The 27,385-nt window shown below is 34.4% G+C and overlaps 1 protein-coding gene across 1 annotated transcript; it reads right to left on the bottom strand.

The window, feature by feature from the left end:
* Positions 1-280: 280 nt before the first annotated feature.
* On the bottom strand, positions 281-26,451 carry LOC132716245 (probable arginine--tRNA ligase, mitochondrial). The gene is made up of 13 exons (XM_060699480.1): positions 26,317-26,451; positions 16,194-16,294; positions 14,981-15,120; positions 13,927-14,003; positions 13,179-13,278; positions 12,029-12,102; positions 10,711-10,817; positions 9,225-9,320; positions 7,652-7,712; positions 5,475-5,548; positions 4,069-4,202; positions 2,929-3,090; positions 281-408 (listed from the first exon to the last, which is right to left on the bottom strand). Exons 1-13 carry the CDS (start codon positions 26,356-26,358, stop codon positions 281-283), a joined length of 1,296 nt encoding a protein of 431 aa, XP_060555463.1. The 5' UTR covers positions 26,359-26,451.
* Positions 26,452-27,385: the final 934 nt, after the last annotated feature.

The following is a 27,385-nucleotide window of genomic DNA, read 5'->3' as shown; positions in this document are numbered from 1 at the left end:
TCATTGTAACCGAGGGCATGGTGTGGTTTTCTTCCACTTGTTGCCGTGGGTACGTGGTATTGCGCCATTGGTAGTAAAGTGATCAAGTTGGTTTCAGAGAGCTTTTGATCCGATATCATTTACATACAAATGAATGCCTTCTTACAGATAGGTTTACCATGAAATGTGTATCTAAAACGAGTCCGTTTCCGGCGTTTCCCTTTAAGAGTTTCGTCAGTAACAATTTGATGTACACTCCCAGTAATGAAAATCTCTGCTTCATTTCTTCTGTCAATCTCTCTCATAGAAAGTATGTGACTGTCAACACTAGCTTTGTCAAACTAGAGAAGGCAATCAACTTTACACGTACAAACATTACAGGCTCTGTTACATGATGCGCCATCAGTGTCTCTGTCTGAGTCTGATTCCCTGGAATTTACAGTGTCATAATTTCTAATCACTTCTTCAATCCTTTCATTCACTACCTGTTCTGTGTCAGACTGTTCTTGGGTCACTGTCAACTGACTTCAAACTCCTGGCTCAGATCTTCAGGAATATCAACCTCTGTTGATGTTTGACTCTGCTCGGCAGGTACTCCAAATGATTCAAATAATCCATTTAATTCCTAAAATAATCGAAAAAGTATTTGAAAGAACATTTAAAGATTAAATGTAAAAAAAAGAATAAATAAAGACAGAACGAGGTTTCGAACCACGATCGACGCGCACGCAACGCACACGCTGTATCCACTGAGCCACGGACACATGTAATGCTAGGCTATCAATATTTATTATATAAAATAATTTTTGCTAAAAATAGCAAACAGGGGAGAGAATCACGTCGCTTAGCATTTATGTAAACACTGCTGTCAAAAGAAAAAAATCAATACAGCGCTAATAAAATTCAGTTTAAATTAACAACTATGGCATAAACTGACAGAAATTGCAAAGTGTGACATCATTTAAAATTAATGTACAGTTTTGCTGTGAATAATTCGTAGACCGGGATTAAAGCTGCAAACGATAGCGAACAGCAGACGTGTTTAAAAAGTCAATAAATATGACAGTAACAACGACTAGACACCAATTTTTTAAAAATAAATATAATATAATGTTTGTTTTTTACCTTCAAATTCGTCCATTTCCTCAAACAATTCATATACAGCCAATACTTTATAAATCTCGCGCACCGAAACTAGTATGGCGACGAAAAAAATCGCTGTCATTAGCCGCTCTCCATTTCCCGAAGTTTTTGACGTTACGTCATATATGCCCGAGTGCCCCTTTTCTCAATGGGCCGGTCATATTTTTAATTTTTAAAAATTATAACTTATATTTACTTTAAAATTAAAATTTTTTTACTTTTATCCTAAAAAAGTGCCAAGCCCCGGGGGTTGGGGTTTTCTTTATTTGGTTCCCTTTGGGCGAAACAAAATCTTCAAAGTAGTTGGGACTAAAATAAATATAAATATTTTATTTATTATTCTCAAATGTGAAAATAGTTCTGTTTGCTTGAGTTTGTTTTAATGGATTTCTGAAAAATTTCTTCATCTAAAAGTAACCCATCCCTTCCCTTTTCTATACTGAAAAATTATTTAACTTAGTGATATATATTTTTAAAATTTTTTTAAATGATGAGATTTAAAAAAGCTGAAAAGCCTAAGATAGCAAAAAATTTTATTCCCAATACTTAAAAATAGGGAAGAAGTACAAACTTTAAGAAAATTAAAAAAGATTCAAAATTCAAGTAATAATTTACATGTTGTGCCATGTCATTATTAATGATTGATTTTGCAGTGTTTATCACCATAAGTGCTGTTTGCAATGTGTAAATTACTTTTTTTGTTCTCTTCACAACACTATACTTTTAAATTCTTTTTCAAAATTTTCATGAAAATTTAGCATAAATTTGGAGGCATGCTGGAAAGCCTTAAAGCCGAAAGTCTAAAAGCCTTAAAACATAAAATTTGAAATTCTTGCACAGATCAACTTGCAAAATATACAAGAGATAATAGAGAAATATGCTAAAAATTATTTGAAAATCAATCTTTTGTGCGATTCTAAGCCTGAATTGAGTTGAAAGCATTGCAATGCTTTTCCTTTTTTCAACTAACTTTCGTATTGATACTTATTATCCCTTAACGTGCTAAATTTGTGTAATGGCTTCACCCTGCTTTATCTTTTGGAACAGTCTATTTGAATTTTAAAGAAAGTCAATATCAAAATATAGAAATTGAGCTACCAAAAGTATAAAACCTAGTATGGCTGCACGTATGTATGGGCTGGTCTGGCTCTATGCTAGAGACAAAGGCTAATCTCTTTTGGTTACAGCAGGTTAAGTGTTAAAATGTTTGAACAGTGACTTTCATTAAAGTTTTTGCATGACAACAACAACAAAGCTGTAATCATAGAAGCTGAAGTTTTTCCTTGGCAACAGACAAGTTAAAAATTGAGCTGCCAAAAGTAAAGAAGCCTTGATATTGAAAAACACAAAAGGGATAGGTAGTCTACAGGTTTTACCCAAATATTACATAATAATTTCATCACCTTAGTGCAGTAACGGAATAAGTTCTTCTAAATTTAATAGGAGTTAATCAGTTATTGGCTTATTGCACTGAGGTGACAATATATGTTAAAAGGAAAGAGCAATGTTTCTGCAAAAAATATGATTAAATTACAATATCAACCAAAGCACTTGATAACAATCATTCTCAGAAAGTTTGTGTGAAAGCCCCTGAAAATATAGGGGGAAATAATCATGAGAAGAATTGCTTATGCCCTGCCACTTGGTCGGTTCATCATTCAAAATTCTAATAACCAGACATTTTGGTTAAAAAAAAAAACACAAAAGGCGGAACAGCAAGAATAGGCAAAATAAATCCAGACATCAAGAATAAAAATTTTCTAAACTTTCAAATCTCACTGTAATTAATTCATTACTTTTACCTACAAAGTCTAGCATGACAATATTGCAGCTTTGCGCTGTACATAATTCTTTCCCAATTGAATTTGTAATTCTTTATGCGTCTTTGGCCGAGATCCTGAACAATTATTGAACTTTTCCCCAACTCTTCAGTTACGGCATCTATGTCTTTTTCATCAATTTTATAATCTGTAATAACAAGAACTACTCCTAAACAGAATTCAAATCTTAATATAATCTAGTCATTGTAATATAAATGTACATAAAAAAGATCATTAATTATGCTTTATGCTATAAACAACCAAATATTTGTTCACAAAAAAGAGCTGTTGGTAGGACAGTGTCCTTTACTCAATGCTTGATAGTAACATGGGCCATCAGTGATCACATGTGTCGCCTCATGACAGCCAACCGCAAGTTGCAGCTACTGTGTAGCCAGAGACCAAAAAATCATTAACTGGGCAAGACACATTTTATATTCAAGGGCAATAACTCAACTGAAAATCATTCAAGCGAAAAACTTGTCTTTTATGAGGAAGAATTTTAGCATATAGTTAAAACCGTCAATTTTTTCTGAAGAAAACTAAACGTCTAAAGCTTAAGAAAAGCGTTTGTTTTTATTGAACTGATTATATAGCATATAGTTAAACATACATTATGTTGTTTGTTATTCCATTAATGTCAAATTATTTTCTGCATAAGATAAAATATTGAAAATTTATAAAAGCATTTGTTTTTATTGAACAGATAGTATTTAGTGATATGCACATACAAATTCATATTTTTTAATTGACTATTAGTAGAATAGTGGAGCTATTCTACTCACATGGACATGGGCATCAGCATCAGTGTTGGTGTATACTTTGGTACAAGTTTTACTTATAATTTCTGGTACAATAGCATATCTCCTCAATCACATGTAACTTCATACACTTATTTAAGTTCATAATAGGAGGTTACTGTCTCTAGCATGGACTTTGACAGAGTTATGGGCCATTCATGAAATTTGAAAATTTGTGGTTCAGGTTTTCAAAGCATTATATCATTCTAGCTACGACCATGTGCTTTTATTCCTCACATCCGAACTCTAAACTGTGATTTTTACAAGTTGTAAAATCACTGTTGGGGATAAATTATTTCTAAAAATAGTTTGTTTTTGATACTTACTTTTCTTTGCCATCATTGATGTCTTAAATCTACTCGCTGCTTCATCTAAAACATCCTTCAGAAAAACCACATTGCCCTTTCTTGTGCTTATTCCTTCAATTCTACCAAACTTTACATGGAGATCTTCATTCAATCTGTCATGTAGAGGAAACAAAATACTGTATAAATATATGTATGAGTCACGTCATGACAAAACCAACATAATGGGTTTGAGACCAGCATGGATCCAGACCAGCCTGCGCATCCGTGCAGTCTGATCAGGATCCATGCTGTTCGCTATTAGTTTCTCTACTTGTAATAGGGTTGGTAAGCGAACAGCATGGATCCTGATCAGACTGCGCGGATGCGCAGGCTGGTCTGGATCCATGCTGGTCGCAAACACACTATGTTGGTTTTGTCATGACACGGCTCATATGATACAATACTAGTTCCTTTTAATTATGTAAATATTATCAATAATAGCTGTCATATGTTGCAGTTCAGATCGAAATACCCTTTCCGAGAGGCGGGTTCCCCGAGGAACAGATATACCGATCCGAACAACAAACATACGTCAGATATTTTTTCTTGTAATTATCCTACCATACTCCATCATATCTTAAATTATTTACAGCAATTCAACAATTTTCCATGGACATTTATGTCATTACATCTGCAACTATTTTCTAACAACAGCATATGAAATTACAACTTCATTCATAACAGCAAAATTACGTCATCCTAAGCATGCCACTGTATAGCATGCGACTTATCTGGCACCTTTGCCAGATGAAATTTTAGGCATAGGTAAAACTAACAGAAACACCAGTCTGATATGCAAGAAATGATCAGTATGTGTTCCATATTGTGCGAAACACTCTTGCCTGCTAAATTTCTTTAATGGACTTGTCCAACCTCCATTATAAATCTTAAATACGCTCCACTGAACTCAAGGGATGTGTATTTTTAGAAAGTCCTGAAATTAATAATAAATTGTGTGCAAAATTTCAGATCATTTGTTCTCTTCGTTTTTTCCAGAAAAATAACTCTTTTTGTGAAAAAATGACCAAAAATTAAAAAGCGTTGCTACCATTTTTACTCAAATCTTAATAGCACAAAAATACTATCTTTAATCTATTTCTGAGTATATTTCTTTATTTTTGTTGCATATTTTTCTGTTTTAGTGCCCCAGTTGATCTATGTGAGAATTTCCAATTAATATTTTTAAGCTTTTGGACGTATGTGGAGTTCCAAAACTAAAAATAGGCCAAGTCCATTACATCAATTAAGGGTTAATTACAACCAATTGGATATAACGAAATGAACACGCTTTAATATTAACACTTCAATCATCTTTGGCAATGCCTTGAACTAAGACATGAAAAGTTTTTCCTTTAGAGGCATTTAGTAAAGAAAGAAGTCATTACCTATTATTCCACTCAGGAAATCTATTCATGGCACCACACAGATGACTAAAATGCATATGCTGGGCATTTTCTACCTAAAACAAGTATATTTAAAAATTGATAGATCAAAGAACAAAATATCATTTATAAAATCATAAACAAAACCTTGAAGTGCAGATTTCAAAAAGAACAAGCAATTATCATAGTATTGCAAGCAATCCATAAGTCCCCTACCAGTTAGAACCCCATCAACATTCTGAAGGGCCATTGGCCATTCACTAATGTTTCAATTTTTCTCTATTTTAAGTAAATTTGTTGGAAAAGTTCTTTAAAAGTGATCACAGGAAACAGTTTATATGAACAGACAGACAGACGGACTGAAGGACACTCTAAAGTTAATATTTGAAACATCCCTGTTACCAAAATATAACATTTTAAAAGCAAAATTCTTAAAGAGGAGATAACTCTTGAATTAAAGATGTAATTTCATAAAAATTTTCAGCTCTTTTTGACTAATCACAAATATTGTTATATTTGCCATGTTTTAAGCCTATTTGTTGCCAAGGCGACCAATATTTTTTCAAAATAGGAAGAACAGATAAGACAGGCATAATCTCAAGACTGCCATCTACCCATATGTCAAGTTTCATAAAAATATTTCCAGTCCTTTTTGAGTTATCACTGGATTCAGTTTATGTGTAAAATTTGCCATATTTTCAGTCTATGTGTTGCCATAGCAACCAGAATTTTCAACATAGGAAGAAAAGAAAAAGACGTGCATAATCTCCAGACTGCCATCTACCCATATTTCAAGTTTCATAAAAATATTTCCAGTACTTTTTGCGTTATCACTGGATCCAGTTTATGTGTAAAATTTGCCATATTTTCAGCCTATTTGTTGCCATAGCAACCAGAATTTTCAACATAGGAAGAAAACAAAAAGACGTGCATAATCTCCATACTGCCATCTATCCATATATCAAGTTTCATAAAAATATTTCCAGTACTTTTCAAGTTATCGCGGGATCCAGTTTTGTTGACGGACGGACTGACAGACAGACAGACGGACGAAGGGTAAACCTAAAGTCCCCTCCGGTAAACCGGTAGGGGACTAAAAATAACACATTTCACAATATTTAGGTAATAAGTTACCAACAACTGATAACAACCTGTTTTTCTAGGTACCAATAACAACCTGCTTCCAAAATTATGTATCAATAACAATCTGTTTTCTAGGTTTGGTACCCAATAACAACCTATTTCCTAAATTATGTACCAATAATAACTTATTTTCTAGGTTATGTACCAATAACAACCTGCTTCCAAAATTATGTTTCAATAACAACCTGTTTTCTAGGTTTGGTACCCAATAACAACCTATTTCCTAAATTATGTACCAATAATAACTTATTTTCTAGGTTATGTACCAATAACAACCTGCTTCTAAAATTATGTATCAATAACAACCTGTTTTCTAGATTTGGTACACAATAACAACCTATTTCCTAAATTATGTACCAATAATAACTTATTTTCTAGGTTATGTACCAATAACAACCTGCTTCCAAAATTATGTACCAATAACAACCTGTTTTCTAGGTTTGGTACCCAATAACAACCTATTTCCTAAATTATGTACCAATAATAACTTATTTTCTAGGTTATGTACCAATAACAACCTGCTTCCAAAATTATGTACCAATAACAACCTGTTTTCTAGGTTTGGTACCCAATAACAACCTATTTCCTAAATTATGTACCAATAATAACTTATTTTCTAGGTCATGTACCGATTACAACCTGCTTCCAAAATTATGTACCAATAACAACCTGTTTTCTAGGTTTGGAACCCAATAACAACCTATTTCCTAGATTATGTACCACTGATTTCTTAGAACCAATTTGATTTTTGTTCTCTCACGTAACTACTCTACCAGAATTAATTATAACATTGTTGAAGGGCTTAACATAATTGTCAACTAAATTATCATGAAAAGTAGTGACTTCCTCCTTATATATATTCAAAGTCCACATACCACACATTCACCTTAATGAACTCAGCAGGCTTGTAAGAAACTGTAAAACATTTTCTATGAGGCTTAATTATTTGAAAGAATCTAGCTATAATTACTCATGAATCAAAGCTATAGTTCTGTGTGCAAAAAAAGTAGAAAAATCCCATGCTAATTATAACTTACAACATAATGTATCTTATCAAACTTGTACTTCTCTGCTCTGTCCATAATGGCAGCAATATCCCTGTAAAGAGAGATAACTCCTTCATGTAAATGTACACACACATAGTAAAACACTTTAAAGCTACATTAAATAAGATATGTAAACATATATTTCCGTCGGCTTAAAAACCAAGCATTTTAAAGTTTTGTTAACAATTTTAATAGTATGGTTGTAAATCTCATTAAAAATTGTTCATAAGTTATGATTTTGAAAGGAAAATCCCACGGTAACACTAAAATTCATATACAAATTTTACCATGCAAATGAAGACTTGTATAATTAGCTCATGTATGCGCTACATCACAATGGTAAAATCAATTGTAACCATGTGGATCACAGCAAATATGAGATATTCTTGTGCAAACAAACTTTTACCTTTTTAGTTTCACGGTGCATTAGCCCTGTTGTTTACAAAAAGTAATCATCTCATAAAAAGATGGAATTTGTATGAAAACATGCGTAATATAATGCGGAAATATACCGTTAAATTTGGACTGCTACTTAAAAATGTTTGTCGATATTCTATTGACATGAATGACCCAAAGGTGGAGTTTCTCATGCAAATAGAAATTGTACTTCCAATTTCGCCACAATGAGGTCGTAGATTTGTGGCTTATAAAACTCATTTTGGTTGTCTGGACACCAAAATAAGAACGGGAGTTGATATGAAACATATTTAATTAATGAAATATAGCTACCGTTATTTCTTTTTTTTTTTTATGAAATTAATTTAATGTAGCTTTAAAGGGAATTGGTCCATCATGAAAATTTGTAATACCATATAGAATCATGTTGGTGTTATTTTGTATCATACATGACAACGAACCATGAAAGAATTATTTGTGGATGTTGCTGGCAAGTATTAGATACATGATCCAATATGATATACCAATATATGGCAGATAATAAAGTATTCTAGAACAAAATATTAGTTTTCATCACATATAATCACATCATACTAAATCACTTAAAAACTCTATTAAAGTTTAGTTTTCCATAAATATACAGTAAGAATATCCAAATAATACATTTCTATTGTTCTTATCAATATTTGAAATACTTCAGGACAATGTGCCCATTGTAGACCAATCCACTTTAAAATTCAGTTATCAAAGTTTGTAATTGAGGTGACATGAAGCTGAATTTGCAGGTATTACAGTTTTTACTTTCTGTTACAGTTTTTACTTTCCGTTACAGTTTTTACTTTCCGTTACGTGGGGAGAATGATAATGCATGCTATATTTTATCAAAGCAAATTTTATGTTTATTAATTACTAAAATTCAGCCATGAACCATGCTAGAACTATGTGTCTTGGCCACTTGCCTTGGGCAGTGACCTACAATATTATGAAATCAAAGGATCTAAGAAGTTTCATGTGAATAGGAATTAAACAGCATCAAATGCCTGAATGTTACATTATCCTAATGCTGATGCCCAGTGGGTTATATAGTTCTTCCTAATCTTCTAATAATTCATCTAAAAATAAACTGCATCATTATTTTGTGTTGTTTGATTGTTTAAAAAAATCTCACCTTGTAATATACAATGTTGTACCATCACTTTTCAGAATATTCACTTTATCTGGTATACCTTTATCTGATTCTATTTGAATATACCCTTTACCTTCACTGAAATAAAACAAGTCACCTGCGAAGATCAGTAACATATTTGTAAAAACTAAGCAAAGACAAGATATTATTGATGTTCAAAAATGTGTTTTAAACTATTACACTGACAGTGTTAGAAACTAGCAGTAGTCCGATAGCCCGACTACTAAATTTCTCCTCGGGCTACCAACTTTTCACCAGGCTACTGTATATTCAGAGGCAATATAAACAACTATTTTGGACAAATGAATCAATTGCTAGTGAAATGTCTTTTGGGCTAGTGAATATTCCAATCTGGTAGTCTGACCAGCCTAGTCGATTCAAATCCAAATTTCTTACACTGCACTGAGGTGGTGGTGTTGGTATTTAGCCCTCCGGATCATGGCAGTAAGCCACTTTCAATTCACCATAGCACACAGTTCAGCCACGCATTGTTCCTGGGCATACTGTCAAACAGTTTACCATTACTAGTTGCCATCACTTTCACAAGGAACTGATAACTTCTGTACAGTGGTACAGAAGGTACATAGAGCTTAAACATATCTATTTAAGCTCGATTGCGAAACAAGTTCTTGCAACTTATATAAATCACTTTCGAGTCCGCTTCCTGGAACCAACCAGTACCGGTGTCATATGAAGAAACATGGTCGTAACCCGAGTAGGGCTTGAACCCATGATCTCTGGGTTGAGAGGCAGACACCTTAGCCACACAGGGAGTTTGAACATTGAAAGGATTTCATGATAAATCACAACGAAAGTTGCACCATCCAGAATTCGAACCCAGATTGTCCGATTCAGAGTCCAACACTATTGAGCTAACCAGACATTTACAATCTTATGGAAACATCATAATAACTTTATGTACCTGACATGGTCACTTCTCCAACACTAGAAACTACATATTGTTATGGTTGAGTGCACACCTAACTTCATAACTATAACTAAAACGTCTGATGACTGCCTCAGGGAATTAATTCTATGGCTCAGTGGTCTATAGCTTTGCTACTTTTGCTTATAAGTGGATGGTCAAGAGTTCAAATCCCAGCTACAGCAGAATCTATTCTGAACAATTTGCATCGTTTTGCTAGGAACTTAAAATATAGGCATCATTTTGTTACAAACTTAAACTATTTGCATCTTTTTGTTACAAACTTAAACTATTTGCATCTTTTTGTTACAAACTTAACCTATTTGCATCTTTTTGCTACAAACTTAAACTACATGTATATGCATCTTTTTGCTACCAACTTAAACTGTTTGCATCTTTTTGTTCCAAATTTAAATTATTTGCATCTTTTGCTACAAACTTAGACTGTTTGCATCTTTTTGCTACAAGCTTGAACTATTTGCATCATTTTGTTATGAACTTAAACTCTTTCCAAGATAGCTTGTATATGAAAGGGTAATAAACCTGTCCGTCTGTAGTATCCCCGTGTGCTTTAACCTTTCTGTTAATGATATGGCTTCTTTATCGTACATTGACTCTGAATGGTACTCTGTGAATGTCACACCTAATCTCTAAAATTAAATACGAGCTCTAAAAATAGATAACATATCTAAAAATAGATGAAAATAAAATAAAATTGGGTCAAAACTGTTAATAATTTTGGATGGTTGGATTTTACATCACACTAATACAGTATTGGTCATATGGCTTCTTTCAAGCTTTATTAGTGGAAAAAGGACCCCAGGTACCACTACATGCAATATTTCATGAAAGAACAAGCACCTGAGTTCTGTAAGCTAGCTTGACAGCTTCCACACATAAAGGAATCCACAGTCCCTGTCAGGAATTGAACTTTTAGTGGTGAAAGGCAGTGCATTAACTTTGTTGAAAATCTTTCAAAGACTTTTTTTGGTGATATGCTTCGGACAAAGTTTTTCAAGTAAATCTGATAATGGGGACTTACTCTAAAACTAAGCAAAAGAGAGTTATTATTCTTGCACACTGCACTTCCTACCAATGTGCTATGTCAGTGTATGAAATTTGAAGAGAATCCCTCAAGTATTTTTGGAGTTATTGTTTGGAAAAAAGTTTGTAAAGTAAATCTGATAAAGGGAAATAAATCTAAAATTAGGCACTTATTAACCCTTTCACTGCCAGAGGGTTATTTATTTATTTATTGATCACCTATTTGCCAGAAGATTTTCTAAGAAATTTAACTATATTATTAATTAATATTATTATTATTATTTGTTATTAGTATTATAATAATTTTATATATTTCCAAATCTGCTAGTATAATAATAATTATTGTCGATGGTTTAATTATCTATATATTTGTTATGATTATTATTATAATTATTTTTATTATAATTATTATTATAATTATAGAAACGGCAAAAGCCGTCCATAATGGCAAATACGCCGTAAATAATAGGGACGGCATATGCCGTCCCTATGGCAGTGAAAGGGTTAAAAGTGAAAATGTTAGAGGCTGGATAGAAAAGTGGTATGGTCTGGCTACGGCATAACAGATTCATGAGTTCGATTCTCAGTGAGGCTACTCATTTTTCTCTCCTTTTGACACAGTAATGTTTTAAATAAATGGGGTGGGGGGGGGGGGAATCAACAGCTACATTTTATCACAGTAAAAATACAAAGGAAGGGGTGGTAGTTAAAATTCAATAGCCACATTTTACCATAATTATGTACATGTATTTTTTCTTTTTGTAGTGTTCAAGTTAATGTTGCACCTTGTAATATGTTAGAATATAGAATAATATACCTGATACAATTTAGAATACTCCTGTATACTGATGTCTTTAAATCTTTGCCAAATGTTGAGCATTTCAGTATCACCTGCAAATAAATCAAACCAACAAAAATTATAACAAATACTGGAGAAAAAAGAAATATATATATGAGCCACGTCACGACAAAACCAACATAATGGGTTTGCGACCAGCATGGATCCAGACCAGCCTGCGCATTCCCGCAGTCTGATCAGGATCCATGCTGTTCGCTAGCAGTTTCTTTACTTGAATAGGGTCTGTAAGCAAACAGCATGGATCCTGATCAGACTGCACGGATGTGTAGGCTGGTCTGGATCCATGCTGGTCGCAAACCCATTATGTTGGTTTTGTCGTGACACGGCTCAAATATATATATTTTCATAAAAAACCGGTTTCTGGCTTCGCAGCCGGTCCCAGCTGCAGCGTGCAGTTTTTTTGTTTGATTTTTCTATGTATACTTTCCCGCTCATAACAACTTCTGAGTCACCAATAGACACCATTTCATGAAACATTTGAATTTTACTTCATTGACTCACAATTCAGCTGCGTGCCTCCAATAGAACAAATATCTTTTGAAAATATTAAAACATTAAACAAATGCATAAAGGTTTTAAGAGATTATGAAATGTGTAAATATTTACATCAATGTTACACTTTACATGCTGAATGAGAAATAATAATTTAAAACCATATTAAACTATTTTAAATGGACTTCTCTTTTGGTCTGCATTGGTTGTGTAGGTAAATTTAATCAACCACCGGCAAGTTAAAACAGGGATGTGCCATCTGATTGGTTGTGTGGGTAAATTTAATCAGTCTCCAGAAAGCTAAGACAGGGATGTGACAGCTGATCTTGGTCTGCATTGGTCGTGTAGGTAAATTAATCAGCTGCTAGTAAGGTAAGGACTCACCGACTTATAAAAGTACAGCTACATATACACATGTTTTGATTTTGAAAATAAGTGATAGCTTTATGATAGCTTTAACTACTTTATTATTAAAATTTTGATCACTGAAAATATTTTTGCTACATAAAACACTTTCTTTATATTTCCTAAAATATGAGCATAAAAATCTAAGAGATATGCTGCCTTTAAATATAAGGTGTTAAGTGTTAAAAAAAGTACATGCACATTCATTAACCTTGTTCCATTTTTCTGAATGCTTCCATGCCCTCCTGGTGTGTCACACTTTTACCTTCTTTCTTTTCTGCAGCTACATCTTCATTTATCTTCACATATATCTAAATAAACAACAGGTTTATGTGAAGTGAGAAAAAAGTGAGGGCATAAAATATAAACTCTAGGCAGTGGTGAATGCCTTTCACTTCAGCTATGCATATTTTGACCAAAAAACCCCCCAACTAATTAACACTAGCTTAAAACACTTAAAACATCAATATTTTGTGTGCTGATTTTGTAAAATACACCTGTAATTTTGACTTAACTCCAGGCAGCAAGAAATTATTTCAATTTAAGCCATATATTTTAACAAAAAAAAAAATCTTACTGCACTAATTTTTTGTGTGCTTCATTTGCAATTATGACTTTCCTCCTTGCATTTAAAACTACATGTATTAAGTTTTGATTCTGGGGATTTTTAAATCAAAATATGAGCCACGCCATGACAAAACCAACATAATGGGTTTACGACAAGCATGGATCCAGACCAGCCTGCGCATCCGCACAGTCTGATCAGGATCCATGCTGTTCGCTATTAGTGTCTCTACTTGTTATAGGGTTTGTAAGCGAACAGCATGGATCCTGATCAGACTGCGCGAAGCGCAGGCTGGTCTGGATCCATGCTGGTCGCAAACCCATTATGTTGGTTTTGTCATTGGGCGGCTCATATACAGTATTGTAATAAAGCACATTAAAAAACAAATACGTACTTCAAACAGATGATGCAAAGCATTTGCCTGAAGATCTTCCTCATTTCCGTATCTTTGAAATCCTACAGCTAATAAACCTGTTTATAATAGAGATATCAAAGATAAGTTATTGACAGTTTTCGTATTCATAAATTTACACTCAATTTCAAACTTAATAAATCTATGCTTATAGAACCAGGCCAGACTCAACACTAGTGTAGAATATTGCAAGCCTTCACACCAGTATATATAGATATATATTTTTTTTTGTTTTTTGGTTTGGTTTTATGGCGCACCAACACAGTAAAGGTCATAATATATATATTATGGTGACTTTCCAGCTTTACTGGTTGAGAAAGACATCAGATTGTTTCAGGCAAGAATGGGCACCTGTGTAGAACCACTGATATTCCATAAGCTGGCTGAATAGCTTCCTCAGATGAAAGAATCTAAAGTCCCTGTCTGGATTCAAACCCACAGTGGTGAGGGGCAAGTGGTTTGAAGTCAGAGACCTAAACCACTCGGCCATGGACACATTTGCACACCAGAATAGATCAAGACCAGCCTCCAGATTCATCAAGTCTGTCCAAGTTTTATATTGTTGGCCATTAGAAGTTTGTTGTTTCGATGGTAACTTTACAGGAGTGTGACCATTAACAAAGATCTTAATTTCCAAAAGCTTGTCTTTTAAAGCAGCACACCTCTAAATTCATGCTAATTTTTATGAAAATTGAGAAAATGCATAGAAAAGTAAAATATTGTGAAGTGAACAAAGATAATAATTTCAACATTGCAAGCAGCACATACAACCCATGTAAATCGGAAAAAAAAGCTTGAAATGTGCAAAAATAGCCCTAACTGCATTACTAAGGCAGTAGAAATATGGTTGAAAACACTGCAAAATTGGTCATTAATCGCACATAACATAGAAATTATTACTTTAATCTTGAATCTTTTTACTTTTCTTAAAATCCCAGTACTTTTTTCTCAAATTTGATTTTCTTGAAATATTTTGGTTTATCTGGAGGCGTGCAGCTTAAATACAACCATATTTCAGATAATATAAAATGTTTACCAAATTGTGTCCCCCAGTCTCCCAAGTAGTTCAGTCTTACAACGTTCCATCCCAGTCTCTCATACAGATTAGCTATGTAATTGCCAAGTATTGTAGACCTTAAATGTCCAACATGAAATGGCTTAGCAATATTGGGTGAACTGAAAAGGAGAAAATATTAGACATTATTCAACAGAACCAGAATGTTTAGCAAATGTTCAGTCTATTTATTACCCTTTTATTTAGATTTTTACCCCTCACATTACGCCTATCAAGGTGTTATTAACTGTTCTCAGTTCATTTGAAATTTGATCCTATTTATACTTCATTTTACCATCTTGATGTAAGTGGCTTTAAGCCTTTCACTGCCCACAAACCAGACACCCCTCCAATCATTTATTTGTTAACAGGTATGATTTCTTATTATTAATTTTTGTTAAGAATATTTTTATCATAATTTTGGTCTGAGGTTGGTTTCTGTAATAATATTCCATTCTATTTTCAGAGAAAAAAACAACATTATTAACCCTTTCCCCCATGAGCATATTGTGGAAAATGGCCGTTTTCAGTGAAAAGCCTCCTGTTACAAGTTCAAACTGCTATGAAACTATGAAAAATGCTTCAATACTAATCAAACTTGGCACAAATGTTGACTGGACCATTGCCTTTGTAACGACATGCTCAGTCTTAAATTTCATGTTACCATGGCAACGAGGGGGCATCTCAAAATTGCCCAAAATCACTATTTTGCCTCGATTTTTTCCATCAAAATGTATTTCAAAGTGCTGCAACTTCTCAAGGGATTGAGATAGAGTCAAAGGCTTTTCAGCGTTGGTTACACGTTACATTATGATCGACCTGGGGTCATTTTTAGCCTCTCACAAGTCCAAAATTTTCTTGGCGATGAGGGGGAATCTGCCCCCCTTCAAACCCCCCTAACAGAAGGGGGCACATCCCCCTTCTGGCAACCCCCTGATGTATCTTTTGGATGGGGGGCGGCGCCGAAAAAGTGCTCAATTTTTTTAGCAACATTTCTCAAACGAAAACATGTGTTTGGGGACCAAATAGGACATTTTTTCACTCTTTGAGGCCTAAAAAAAGGGGGGGGGGGGGTCGAAAGTGCGTTGTTTCGCGTATATATGGGGTAAAGGGTTAACTTTCTTAGACCTTATTTATAAATTACTTCAAGTGCATGATGTACATGTATGCATTAATTTATTGTAAATTAACAAACCTGTATTCTACTATAACAGTTTTGCTTGAATTTATTGTCTTCTGACTTTCATTTCCAAATCCAAATGATGTACCCTCAGCTCGAATTGACTTTAATAAATTCTGAAAAATAAAATGAAACAAATCATATTTGTTATAAGTGATGATAATAAAAATGTTATCATCTGAAACACTTTAAAAGGCCAAAAGCTATCAGTGATGGACAAAGCCCTGGGCCTTTCCGACCACCCAAAAATCTATACTAACAAAATACCCTACAACCCACAAAAACACTAAGTTACAAATTATTTAGGATTAAAGATGTGACAATTGTTTTAGAAATACAATGTAATGTGTTTTTAAATCAATTATCTTTATCATTTTTTTCCTTATTGTAATCCATAACACATGTTTTTTTTTGCATTACACGGATTATTTATGTTCGATATATGTACTGTATAAATGTTTTATTAATCATTTAAGATTTCTTTTATTTTAATATAATATGAAATTATCATTGAGTTACATTGAAAATGGCGGCACCCGACTAGAACTGACACTGAAAATTTCATTGATAGGTATATAATTCTATATATTCTTTGATTTTTTATTTGATTTTCTTTTAAATAATACACCAGTAGTCTATAGCCGGGCAAGTCAGACAGGCCAGCTTGGCATATTACTTTCTTGTAAATATACTTCTATTATTATTACATTACTCTTTAATAAATTGAAAATCTTAATTCTCTTTTAATAAAATAAAATTAATTTCCTTTTCCTTGAATTAATTTAACTAAGACCAGTCAAAACTTATTATTGCTTTGGTCCCACTGTGGAATTATTATTTACACCCAGTGCTGGCTGTTTCAAATGTTGCAGAAGGTCAATGTAATTGACCGGCTCATCACAAGAGGAATAGGCGCCCCCTTGTAAAGCAAATAAGAGAAAGTCGAGATTCCCCCCCCCCCAAAAAAAAAAAAAACAAAAAAAAAAAACTGTGGTGAATCGTTATTTCACTGTGGTGAATTGTGATGTGCCAAATCCTTATTGTGGCAATTTGAAACTAATTCCATATAACACACTTGGGTCAGCTAAATTGGATTCTATCGAAAAATATCAATGACAAAAGTTACTAAGCTATTATTTTAATTTTAGAATACTCTCCCCTTATCAGCTGACAAAATAATTCCTACACTACCAGTTCTCCCCCATATTTGTTATAATAAGCAGACAGTTCTCCATTTATTTCTAAAAAAAACACCCTTATCTTTAAAAACAAGAGCTGTCACCCAAGTGACGAATGCCCACGAAAAGGTTTCTTAAGCAGAAAGTAACTAATTGCTGAATATTGTTCTTTGTCTTATTGTACCTGTAATCTCTAATTGTGATAGCATGAACCTTCAAAATATAAGTGTGACCTTGACCTTTGTAGAAGGGACGTGATTCCTGGACGTGACAAAATGTTGTTATGAGATAGACATTTGTGCCAAATTATTTCAAAATCACTCAATGCATGGCAAAGTTACAGTCTGGACATAATTGTTGTGTAAGTGGGGACACAACGACAGATGGACATGAGCTTTAGCCACAACACATAGTCTTGATGTGGTAGACATTTGTGCAAAGTTATTTTAAAATTCTTCTATGCATGACAAAGTTACAATCCGGACATGAGTGTGTATCTTCAAACTCTTCTCGAGAGAATGAGTACCTTCAAACTATAAGTGTGACCTTGACCTTGAAGGTAGGAACATGGGTCTTTGTCGCGACATGTCGTCTTGATGGGGTAGACATTTGTGCCTAGTTATTTTAAAAACCTTTGATGCATGACAAAGTTACAGCCCGAACAGGAATGTGTGTACATATAAACTCTAATTGTGATAAAGTGAAGTTCAAAATGGGAGTGTGACCTTGACCTTTGAGGTAGGGACATGATTATTGGATGTGACACATTGTCTTGATGTTGTAGACATTTATGCCAAATTATTTTAAAATCCTTCCATGCATGACAAAGTTACAGCCCGGACACAATTGTGTGCACCTATTAATTCTATTTGTGATAATGTGAAACTTCAAAATGTTAGTGTGACCTTGACCTTTGAGGTAGAGACGTAATTCTTGAAAGTGACACATTGTCTTGATGTGGTAGACATTTATGCCTAGTAATTTTAAAATCATTCGATGCAGGACAAAGTTATAGTCCGGACACCAATGTGTGTACCTATTTACTCTAATTGCGATAATGTGTAACTTAACAAGAGCTGTTGGTAGGACAGCAATTCTTATCGAATAGTCGAGCTAAAAATGATAGTGTGACCTTGACCTTTGAGGTGGGGACGCAGTTCTTGGACGCGACACATCGTCTTGATGTGGTAGACATTTGTGCCAGTTATTTCAAAATCCCTCAATATTAGTCCAATATATCAGATGTTTCAGGCTTGTTATAGCTTATTTTGGTCAAGCCCAGAAGCAAAAATATCTCAAAGCGACGTCAGATTTATAGGACTACTGGTTGGGGACCACCAAAACCGGACAACCACCAAACCCGGACGGCCCGTTAAATGTTTAATTTAGTATTTTCTTTGTTCAGTGGTTGTCAGTCACTTTTTTATCAACAATAAATGCATGTTTATTCTAAAATTAAGTAAATAATTTTATTTCAACCTCCATAAATGGTAATAATTTGATGTCTATTTCAAGAATGTTGACGTTGAAATTTGGGGGTCAATAAAACAATGCCTGACCTCATATAACAGCTATAATCATTTGAAGAGTAAACAATAGAATATCCAAAACTTCAGCATTTGTTGCTGAATTATTGTATATTATGTTAAAAATCAAAAATCAAAACACCCAAGCTTTTATCATAATTAAATCACATCATGTACATATCTGTCCGGACACATGGTACTGAAGTGTAGACAATTTAGGTAATTTTGATACCCTCCTTGTGGAGCCTCAGATATAAGTGTCAATACATTCAGAAATAAACAAACTAGTTCGTTAGTTAGGAGAAGAACCTAGCTGAACTGTGTTAAAATTTTTATCTTTAGGTTAAAAATTATGAAATCTGTACGGAAAAATGTTCAAAAAGTGTCCGGTTGATGGTCCCCGACCAGTACCCTCAATGTACATGTATGACAAAGTTACAGTCCGGACACAAATGAAGTGGTACAGACAGACAGACGGTGCGATTATATTATGCCTCCCTTCGGGGACATAAAAAAGTAAAATAAAGCATGAGGGCAGTCTGTAATATGTAGATTATTTTCTCTAGGAATAAGGGGAGAAATGGAGAAAAATTATGTCAGATGGACAGGGGCGTAGCTTGAAAGAAACCAATGTGTAGGCACTTGCGTTAGGGGGGTCCGGGGGCATGCTCCCCCGAAATTTTTTGAAAATCTACATTGCTATAGCTGCATTCTGGCGTATGTTAAGGCATGTTCTGAAGGAAGAGTACTCATAATTTTGCTGCATTTGCGATACATTTTTCCATCAATATAAAGATGACAATACTTATATCACTTACTCAACGCAAAGCCACTGTGACATTTTGGCAAAAAGAGTTTTTTTTTCCGTAAATATCTTTAGGGTAATGATATACGAATTCAGAATTATACATTTAAAAAGAACACATTTATGCAAATTTTGAAGCAAATATCAAAATTTAAAAATTCAAAATAAGGTTGTCTTAATATATAATTAGAAAATAATAAAACAATGATCAAGAAGATCGAACGCCAAAGCACCCCTAATAACACATTGCTACACCAGACAATCGGTATTTAAATACCAATTGATGATGAAATATCTAATGTCACACAAACAGCATCGAATACATTTTCTAAATAAGATTTTATGCTCCAATAATTCATAAATGAAAGCCACTTTTTATTGTTTATGGTGAAACATATATAGAACATAGAATATGACTGATTACGTGAGTAAAACATATAAAGAAAGTAAAAACATAGCAAACTTACATCTCCAGTAACTAAATAAGTACGTTACCAACAGTAATGAAAGAAAAAGAATTCCGAAGAACTTTTATTATCAAACATTTTTTGTAATTTAAATGATGTATTTCGCGCGAAGTAGTTTCAGAATGTTCAAAAATCTATTTCGCAATTGTAAGAATTCCTATCAGTGTGAATGACTTTGGCATGTCAGAACGCTCATATTCATTTACATGTTTATTTTAAGAACTAAAGAATCGGATATTTTCAATCATGTTTTTCCTTACATACTTCTAATATTTCTCCATAAGTTACCTAAGTCTCTCTATAGTGATAATTCAACAACCAATTTTTTTTCCTTATTTTTAATTGTACTTTCAAAGAGCTTACATTTATACGCAACATTTTTGTACCTTTATTTTGCAAATTACTTGCGGTATTGTTTTACTTGTCTGGATTACATTGTTGTGAAATGTTTGTAAATGTTACTTTATGTGCAATTTAATGAATAAATAAAGTTTCAGCTAAGTATAAATAAAAAAAAGCATCGCTAGCTTTAAAAGCAAACTCTCCACCACTACGCTTATTAATGCAGAATTTGATGTGTATTCTGTTGTAATGTTCGTTTATTGTGAACAATAATTAATAGAAATTAAACCAAGTGCGTTGATACAATGAAGTAAAGTAAAACACCACGAGTGTTCAGCACAAGATATAAATTTATTCTGTAAACCCTTAACATGTGATCTTAGATTTACTAGAAATACGGAGCATGCGCAAACAAGCATTATACATAGGTCAGCTCAAGTTCATCATGTACGATGATACTACATCTCCCTGTTTTTAAAAGAAAAAATAAGCAACACATGTTAATAAAATTGTATATGATAATAAACAATTATGATGATTAAAAATGCATATACATACTGAAGAGAACAATTTAAATAGTCTTAAAGTCACAAAGTTTTTTTTTTTATTATTATTACTACTATTATTTTATTTCTGTTCTCTCTTTTTTTTCTTTACATTATAATGTCTATCAATTCCGGATGATTAATTAACAGTGCTCCATTCGTCGGTATTATAACGTTTATTAGGTTTTACTACTCGACCACTGCGCGTCTGATAACCTGTGCCTGACCTTGTTTCATGGCTAATAGGATTTTGAATATTCTGGGAAATACCTGTATCATTTAAAGGTGCTTTGTTTGAGATTATATCATGAGGATCTTGACCTTGGTGGAGGATATTAGGGAAGGACTCTGTATTGATAGGGAACTTTTCCCGCGTTTTGTTTATGAAGCGGCGATTACGGCGGTAAATAGCGCCATCTTCAGTTTGCACTTTGTATGATCTCTCCCCTTCTTTTTTTAGAACTATGGCTGGTTTCCAAGTTTTCCCAAATTGTACCCTGCAAGAGTCATCTTTGTTTAGCGGGGGAAGTGACCTCGAACTTTTATCGTAATAGTTCTTTTGCGTAACCTTGTTTTCTTGCAGAGATTTTCTTACAGATTTGTGGTTAATGAAAGATGGTTTCAATTGCTCATTAGTTGTAGGCAAAATGGATTTTAACCGTCTGCCCATTAACAGTTGTGCTGGGGAATAGCCGCAGTTTAAAGGTGTGTTACGGTATTCAAGAAATGCTAAATATGGGTCTGTTTTGGTCTCGTGGCATTTTTTCATTGATTTTTTGGCTATTGAGACCATTTTTTCTATGAAACCATTGGATTGGCTATATCCAGGTGAAGATGTTACATGCTTAAAATTCCAGTCAGAAGCAAATTTTTGAAATTCTTCTGAGCTAAACTGTGGCCCGTTATCGCTTTTCAATGTCTCTACTTGACCATAGCGAGCCATATGCATTGTTAATTTTCTAATAACAGTTTTACTTTTTGTTTCTGGCAATGCATCGACTTCAAAGTAATTACTGTAGACGTCCGCAGTTATAAGGTAATCACGTCCGTCAAGCGTGAATAAGTCAGCGGCAATATGTTGCCAGGGTCTTTGGGGCACAATGTGGGGATTTAATGGTTCCTTCACATTTGATGCTCTGTGTGTTAGGCATAAAGGGCATGCTAACACGTGGTCTGTGACCTGTTTGACCATGCCTGGCCAGAACATAATATCCTTTGCCCTGTTCAGCGTTTTAGTCACTCCCATATGACCTACATGAACAGCGTTAATCATTTCAGTTCGCAATGAACTTGGAATGACCAATGTTTGACCACGGAAAATTATGTCATTTACAGTCGAGAGTTCATCCCGATGATTCCAAAATTCTAATATGGAATTCGGGCACTCATGCCTAGATTCAGGCCAGCCGTCAATAATTGTTTGTTTCAGTGTCTGAAACTGACTGTCTTGCTGTGTGGAAAGTCTGAGGTCTTGTAATTTTCCGTCGCTAACCGGTAAACTATTAATAACCGTGTGCACGTGCACGTCAAGCCGTCAGACAATTCTGGATACGTGTCCTTGACAAAATGACGGGATAATGTATCCGCTACGGGAATGCTTTTCCCGCTAACATGTACGACTTCTATGTCGAACTGTTGAATCTGTAATAAGAGACGTTGTAGTCTGGGGGTCGCCCGACATATTTCTTTTTTCATAACTGAAACTACAGGTTTGCAATCAGATTCAACTTTGGTATGTCTTGCGTAACAATATTGCTTGAAACGTCGAAGACCATGAAGTATAGCTAATGTCTCTTTTTCTATTTGAGCATAACCTCTCTCTGTAGGGGTCAATGTCTTTGATGCAAATGCAATGGGCTTGCCGTCCTGTAAGCACGTGCAACCTAAACCACGTGCACTCGAGTCGACTTGCAATGTGACAGGCTTTTTCGGGTCATAGTATGCCAAGACTGGTACCTTAGTCATTGCGACTTTAACCTTTTCAAAGGCGTCAATTTGTGCACTGTCCCATATAAACTCAATGTCTTTTTTCAACAAGTCACGCATAGGGCTTACCATTTCTGCCAATTTTGAATCAAATTTTGACAGATACGTGATCATGCAAAGAATAGTTTCTAACTCTGACTTATTTTCTGGGGCTTTCATTTCTACAATTGCCCTGATTTTTTCGGGATCGGGCTTAAGACCGTCAGCTGTCAGTACGTGACCAAAGTATTTAACTTCCTGAGAGCCGATTACACATTTGTCTGGGTTAAACCTAATACCCTTTTCACGTGCTCGGTCCAAAACACGTGTCAGGTTTGCATCGTGCTCTTCGATAGTCCGTCCGTACACAAGAAGATCGTCTACTATTGACGTCACGCCCGTCACGTCCTCGAAGAATTCGTCGATTTTTTGACAAAATATGTCTTGGGAACTTTTGATACCCATAGGAAGCCGCAAATATCGATATCTACCGAAGGGACTATTAAATGTCGTCAAATATGAGGATTCGTCCGTCAATTTTATCGACCAATAACCTTTCGTTGCGTCTAATACACTGAAGTACTTAGCACCTGTCAATTGATTTGTCACGTCTTCTATAGTCCTCATAGGGTAGTGCGGTCTCATGATATTGTCATTTAGTGCTTTAGGATCTAAGCACACCCTCAGCTTTCCAGTGCTGGGTTTTTCCAAACAGACTAATGAATTGACCCAGTCAGTCGGTCTAGTAACCTTTTGGATAATTCCTTTATCCTCCATAGACTTCAACTCATTTTTTAAACGGTCCTGTAAAGCTACAGGTACACGCCTGGGTGGACATATTACAGGTTGAGGTATAGCTTTTGGTTTTAAATGTAAACTGCATGTACCTGGGAATAAACCAATGCCTTTAAATACGTCATTGTAATCAGTCAAGATTTTTTGTTTATCTAACGTGACTGGTTGTTTTTCTATAGCATAGGTCAGTTTTATCAATCTCAGATCTATTGAAGTCTGTAAGCTTAATAATGCTGGAGATTTACTGCCTACTACATGAAAACATGCAATGATTTCCTTATCCTTGAACTTACAGGGTAAATTGACCTTTCCATAAACTGGGATAGGGTCTTTAGTGTAGGAAGATAACCTATCATCAGAGGGTAGCAAGGGGCCTTTGAAATCTAGTTTCTTGAGCATTTCTTGAGGTATCAAGTTACATTGAGAACCTGTATCTATTTTGAAATTTACAGGGGCGGACTTTCGGCCAATTTTGAGTTTAACCATCGCGCAATCAGGTCGAGAAGTATTGAAATCATTTACCGTGCATACATAGAAATCCTGATCGTCACTCGATAAGTCTGACTCACAATTTATATTGTTCACAGTATTACGTGATTTACACATTTTCTGGAAATGATTCAGTTTGCCACATTTTCTGCACGTTTTTCCCTTTGCTGGACACGTTTTGCCCTCTTGATGTGTTGTCCCGCATCTAGAACAGGTCATTTTGTCGTCACTGTCTTGTGGCTTTTCCCGCCTTCGGATTAAACGTTTTCTAGGTCTCGCCACGTGGTGAACGTCCTTGTCAGCCGCAGATGCCATTGAACTCAATTGCTGTTTGGAATATTCCATATTTTGAGCGATTTGTACAGCTTTATCTAAGGTCAATTCTGCACCTTCGTTAATTAGCTTTTCTCGAACCTTAGAAGAATTTGTGCCAAATACAATACGGTCCCGTATCATTTCGTCTGCGTTTTCAAAACTGCAGTCTCGTGCACAGATTTGTAATTTTGTCAGGAATGAATCGATGGTTTCTTCTCCCTGTGTTTGATTGTAGAATTTATATCTAGCAAATATTGGATTGAGCTTAGGTTGCACATAAGTTCTGAATTTTCTGTAGTACGTGTCGATCTTTTTGGCATCGTCTTCAGAAATATCTTTCCACGTGCAGTGGATATCCCGCCCTTTATCACCAATCCATAATAGAAAGTAAGAAACTTGTTCTTCTTCAGACTTTTTCTTCAAAGGTCCTGTAAACATTAGTTTTGCGTGACGTTCGAATTTATTATAAGCTTCAGGTAAATTCGAAGATTCCCAGTCCATTTGGGGCACTGACAATCCAGATAATTCCATTTTGTTTTCAAATATTAATTTAATTGTGTAACTTTATTTTTTAAGATAAATATTCCAATTTTTTTTCGTATGTCCAGGTTATTTATAAAACGTTTTCATTCTGACACCATGTTGTAATGTTCGTTTATTATGAACAATAATTAATAGAAATTAAACCAAGTGCGTTGATACAATGAAGTAAAGTAAAACACGACGAGTGTTCAGCACAAGATATAAATTTATTCTGTAAACCCTTAACATGTGATCTTAGATTTACTAGAAATACGGAGCATGCGCAAACAAGCATTATACATAGGTCAGCTCAAGTTCAACATGTACGATGATACTACATATTCGAACACATAACTTGTATACTATCATTAAAATACATTTTAAAAAACTTATGTAATAACACAGATTATGTTTCACGTTTACTTCAAAGCGACTTTATGAACTTGCCAGATTTCAATTCTATTTTGCGTTTTGTGCTCAAGATTTGACGGAGATGCAGTTTGAACAGCATAACGTACACATAATTAAATCATGAATATCTTAAGAATGGAAGAGAATATAAAAGACAAGATGTCAAGGCTTCATTCGAAAGATATCACTTAGTTTCCTCATCAGTTGTATAAAGCTAGCACTACCGATATCTAGATATGGCATATCCTGGTCGTGATATTTACATTTTGAGTCGAAGGGCTCAAAAACTTTTATATTGTCAAAACTTTTATCCGTGGCGTCTCTGATAGGATTTACCACAGAATAACTTTATAACACGTCAACACTTTCGTTATGAAATAACACTCGATATATTTTCAAATAAGGTGACAGGTCATTTTCTAAAATTAGGACCTACACATCTATCGCCCTTACCCTTAAATTTTTATTGCATTTTTGTAATCATTTAATTTTTCATTTCTGAGGAAAAGGTGTAGGCATGTGCCTACAGTGCCTAAAGGAAGCTACGCCACTGATGGAGAGTGATGATCATATCATTTGACAATCAATTTTAAACCAGCTTAATAAGTGATACCCCTTAAACAACTTAATGGAAATGACAACCCTCTTCAAAAAGTATTTTACTTCTCCTAATCCCTCTCTTAGAATTAGTGAACATGGACATGAAACCAGAATATGGAACGAATTCCACACCAAGCACAGAAACAATTTAAATACTAAAAAAGAAATAGCTTTTTACCCTTTTTGAAACATTTTTGAGCAGTCTATATGTTAACCTCATATTGTTTATCACATACAATGCAAGGAAAATGTGCCGGCGAGCAAACACATGAAATTTAGTTTGAAATATATTGGGTACGAATAAGACGGTGCAGTTTTATCTTTTTTGCGTATTTTCTTTTTTATACGGCAATACTCCACTAAATTTTGGGCCTAACGCGCTAAAAAAATAATGTAGAATATAGATATAGAGTGTAAAATGATTGATGATTAAGCTGGAGCTGATGAACTAATAGAAATAGTGTATAATATGAAATTAGGTGCTACCTATGGCGCGGAAAGTTCTTATGAACTAATATGAAATTAGGCAAAGCCAATGAACGGGGTAGTCGGTAAAAAATCCTTTCATTTTTCCGTTTTAAAGGTGTCATTCGGTATTATATGTACCCACTTCCGTTTTCACTCGGAACACTCGACGATTATAATTAATCCGAAAAGTTGAGATCAATTAATCTGGTTCCCTGTCCTATTATGGTTCCCATCCAAGATGGCTGCCCATAATGGGATCAGGAAACCCCCAAGCGTATTGGACAGATTTCTGTCCAATGGACTGCGTCGTAAATAAAATATTCCAAACAACGAGACAATGAACGCAAAATTAAAACCAGTCGAGCACCTGTTAGCCTTATCCAATCAGATAATGTCCTAGATTAAAATAGCCAATGAAACCGCGTCTGGGTTTCCACGGTAAAAATAGAACGCCACAACAACAACAATAAAGAAACAAGTTTTTTCCCTCGATTCAGTAAAAAATGTTTGAATTTCTTTGACTAAAGTAATTCTTTATGTCATAATTATGATACACAATATGTGAAAAATGGTTAACTTGCCATACATACCACTGTCAGTGACGGAATATAACCAAACAGGAAGAAATGTATACACAATGTCACATTCATAGATGCATGTCTTCAATGTAGAGATGGTTAATTCTACCACGGCACACCCCCTCCCCTCCAAAACATTTTCACCATTGGCTGGTATAATAGCCTTTCAGAAGAAAGAATCCAAATAGCAACCAAATAAAA

The sequence above is a fragment of the Ruditapes philippinarum genome, unplaced genomic scaffold (genome assembly GCF_026571515.1).
Source record: "Ruditapes philippinarum isolate M1 unplaced genomic scaffold, ASM2657151v2 ctg1807_1_1_1_1, whole genome shotgun sequence".
In the NCBI taxonomy this organism is placed as follows: Eukaryota; Metazoa; Mollusca; class Bivalvia; order Venerida; family Veneridae; genus Ruditapes; species Ruditapes philippinarum.
The sequence above is the reverse complement of the archived record's forward strand: the minus strand, read 5'-3'. Positions and strand labels throughout refer to the sequence as shown.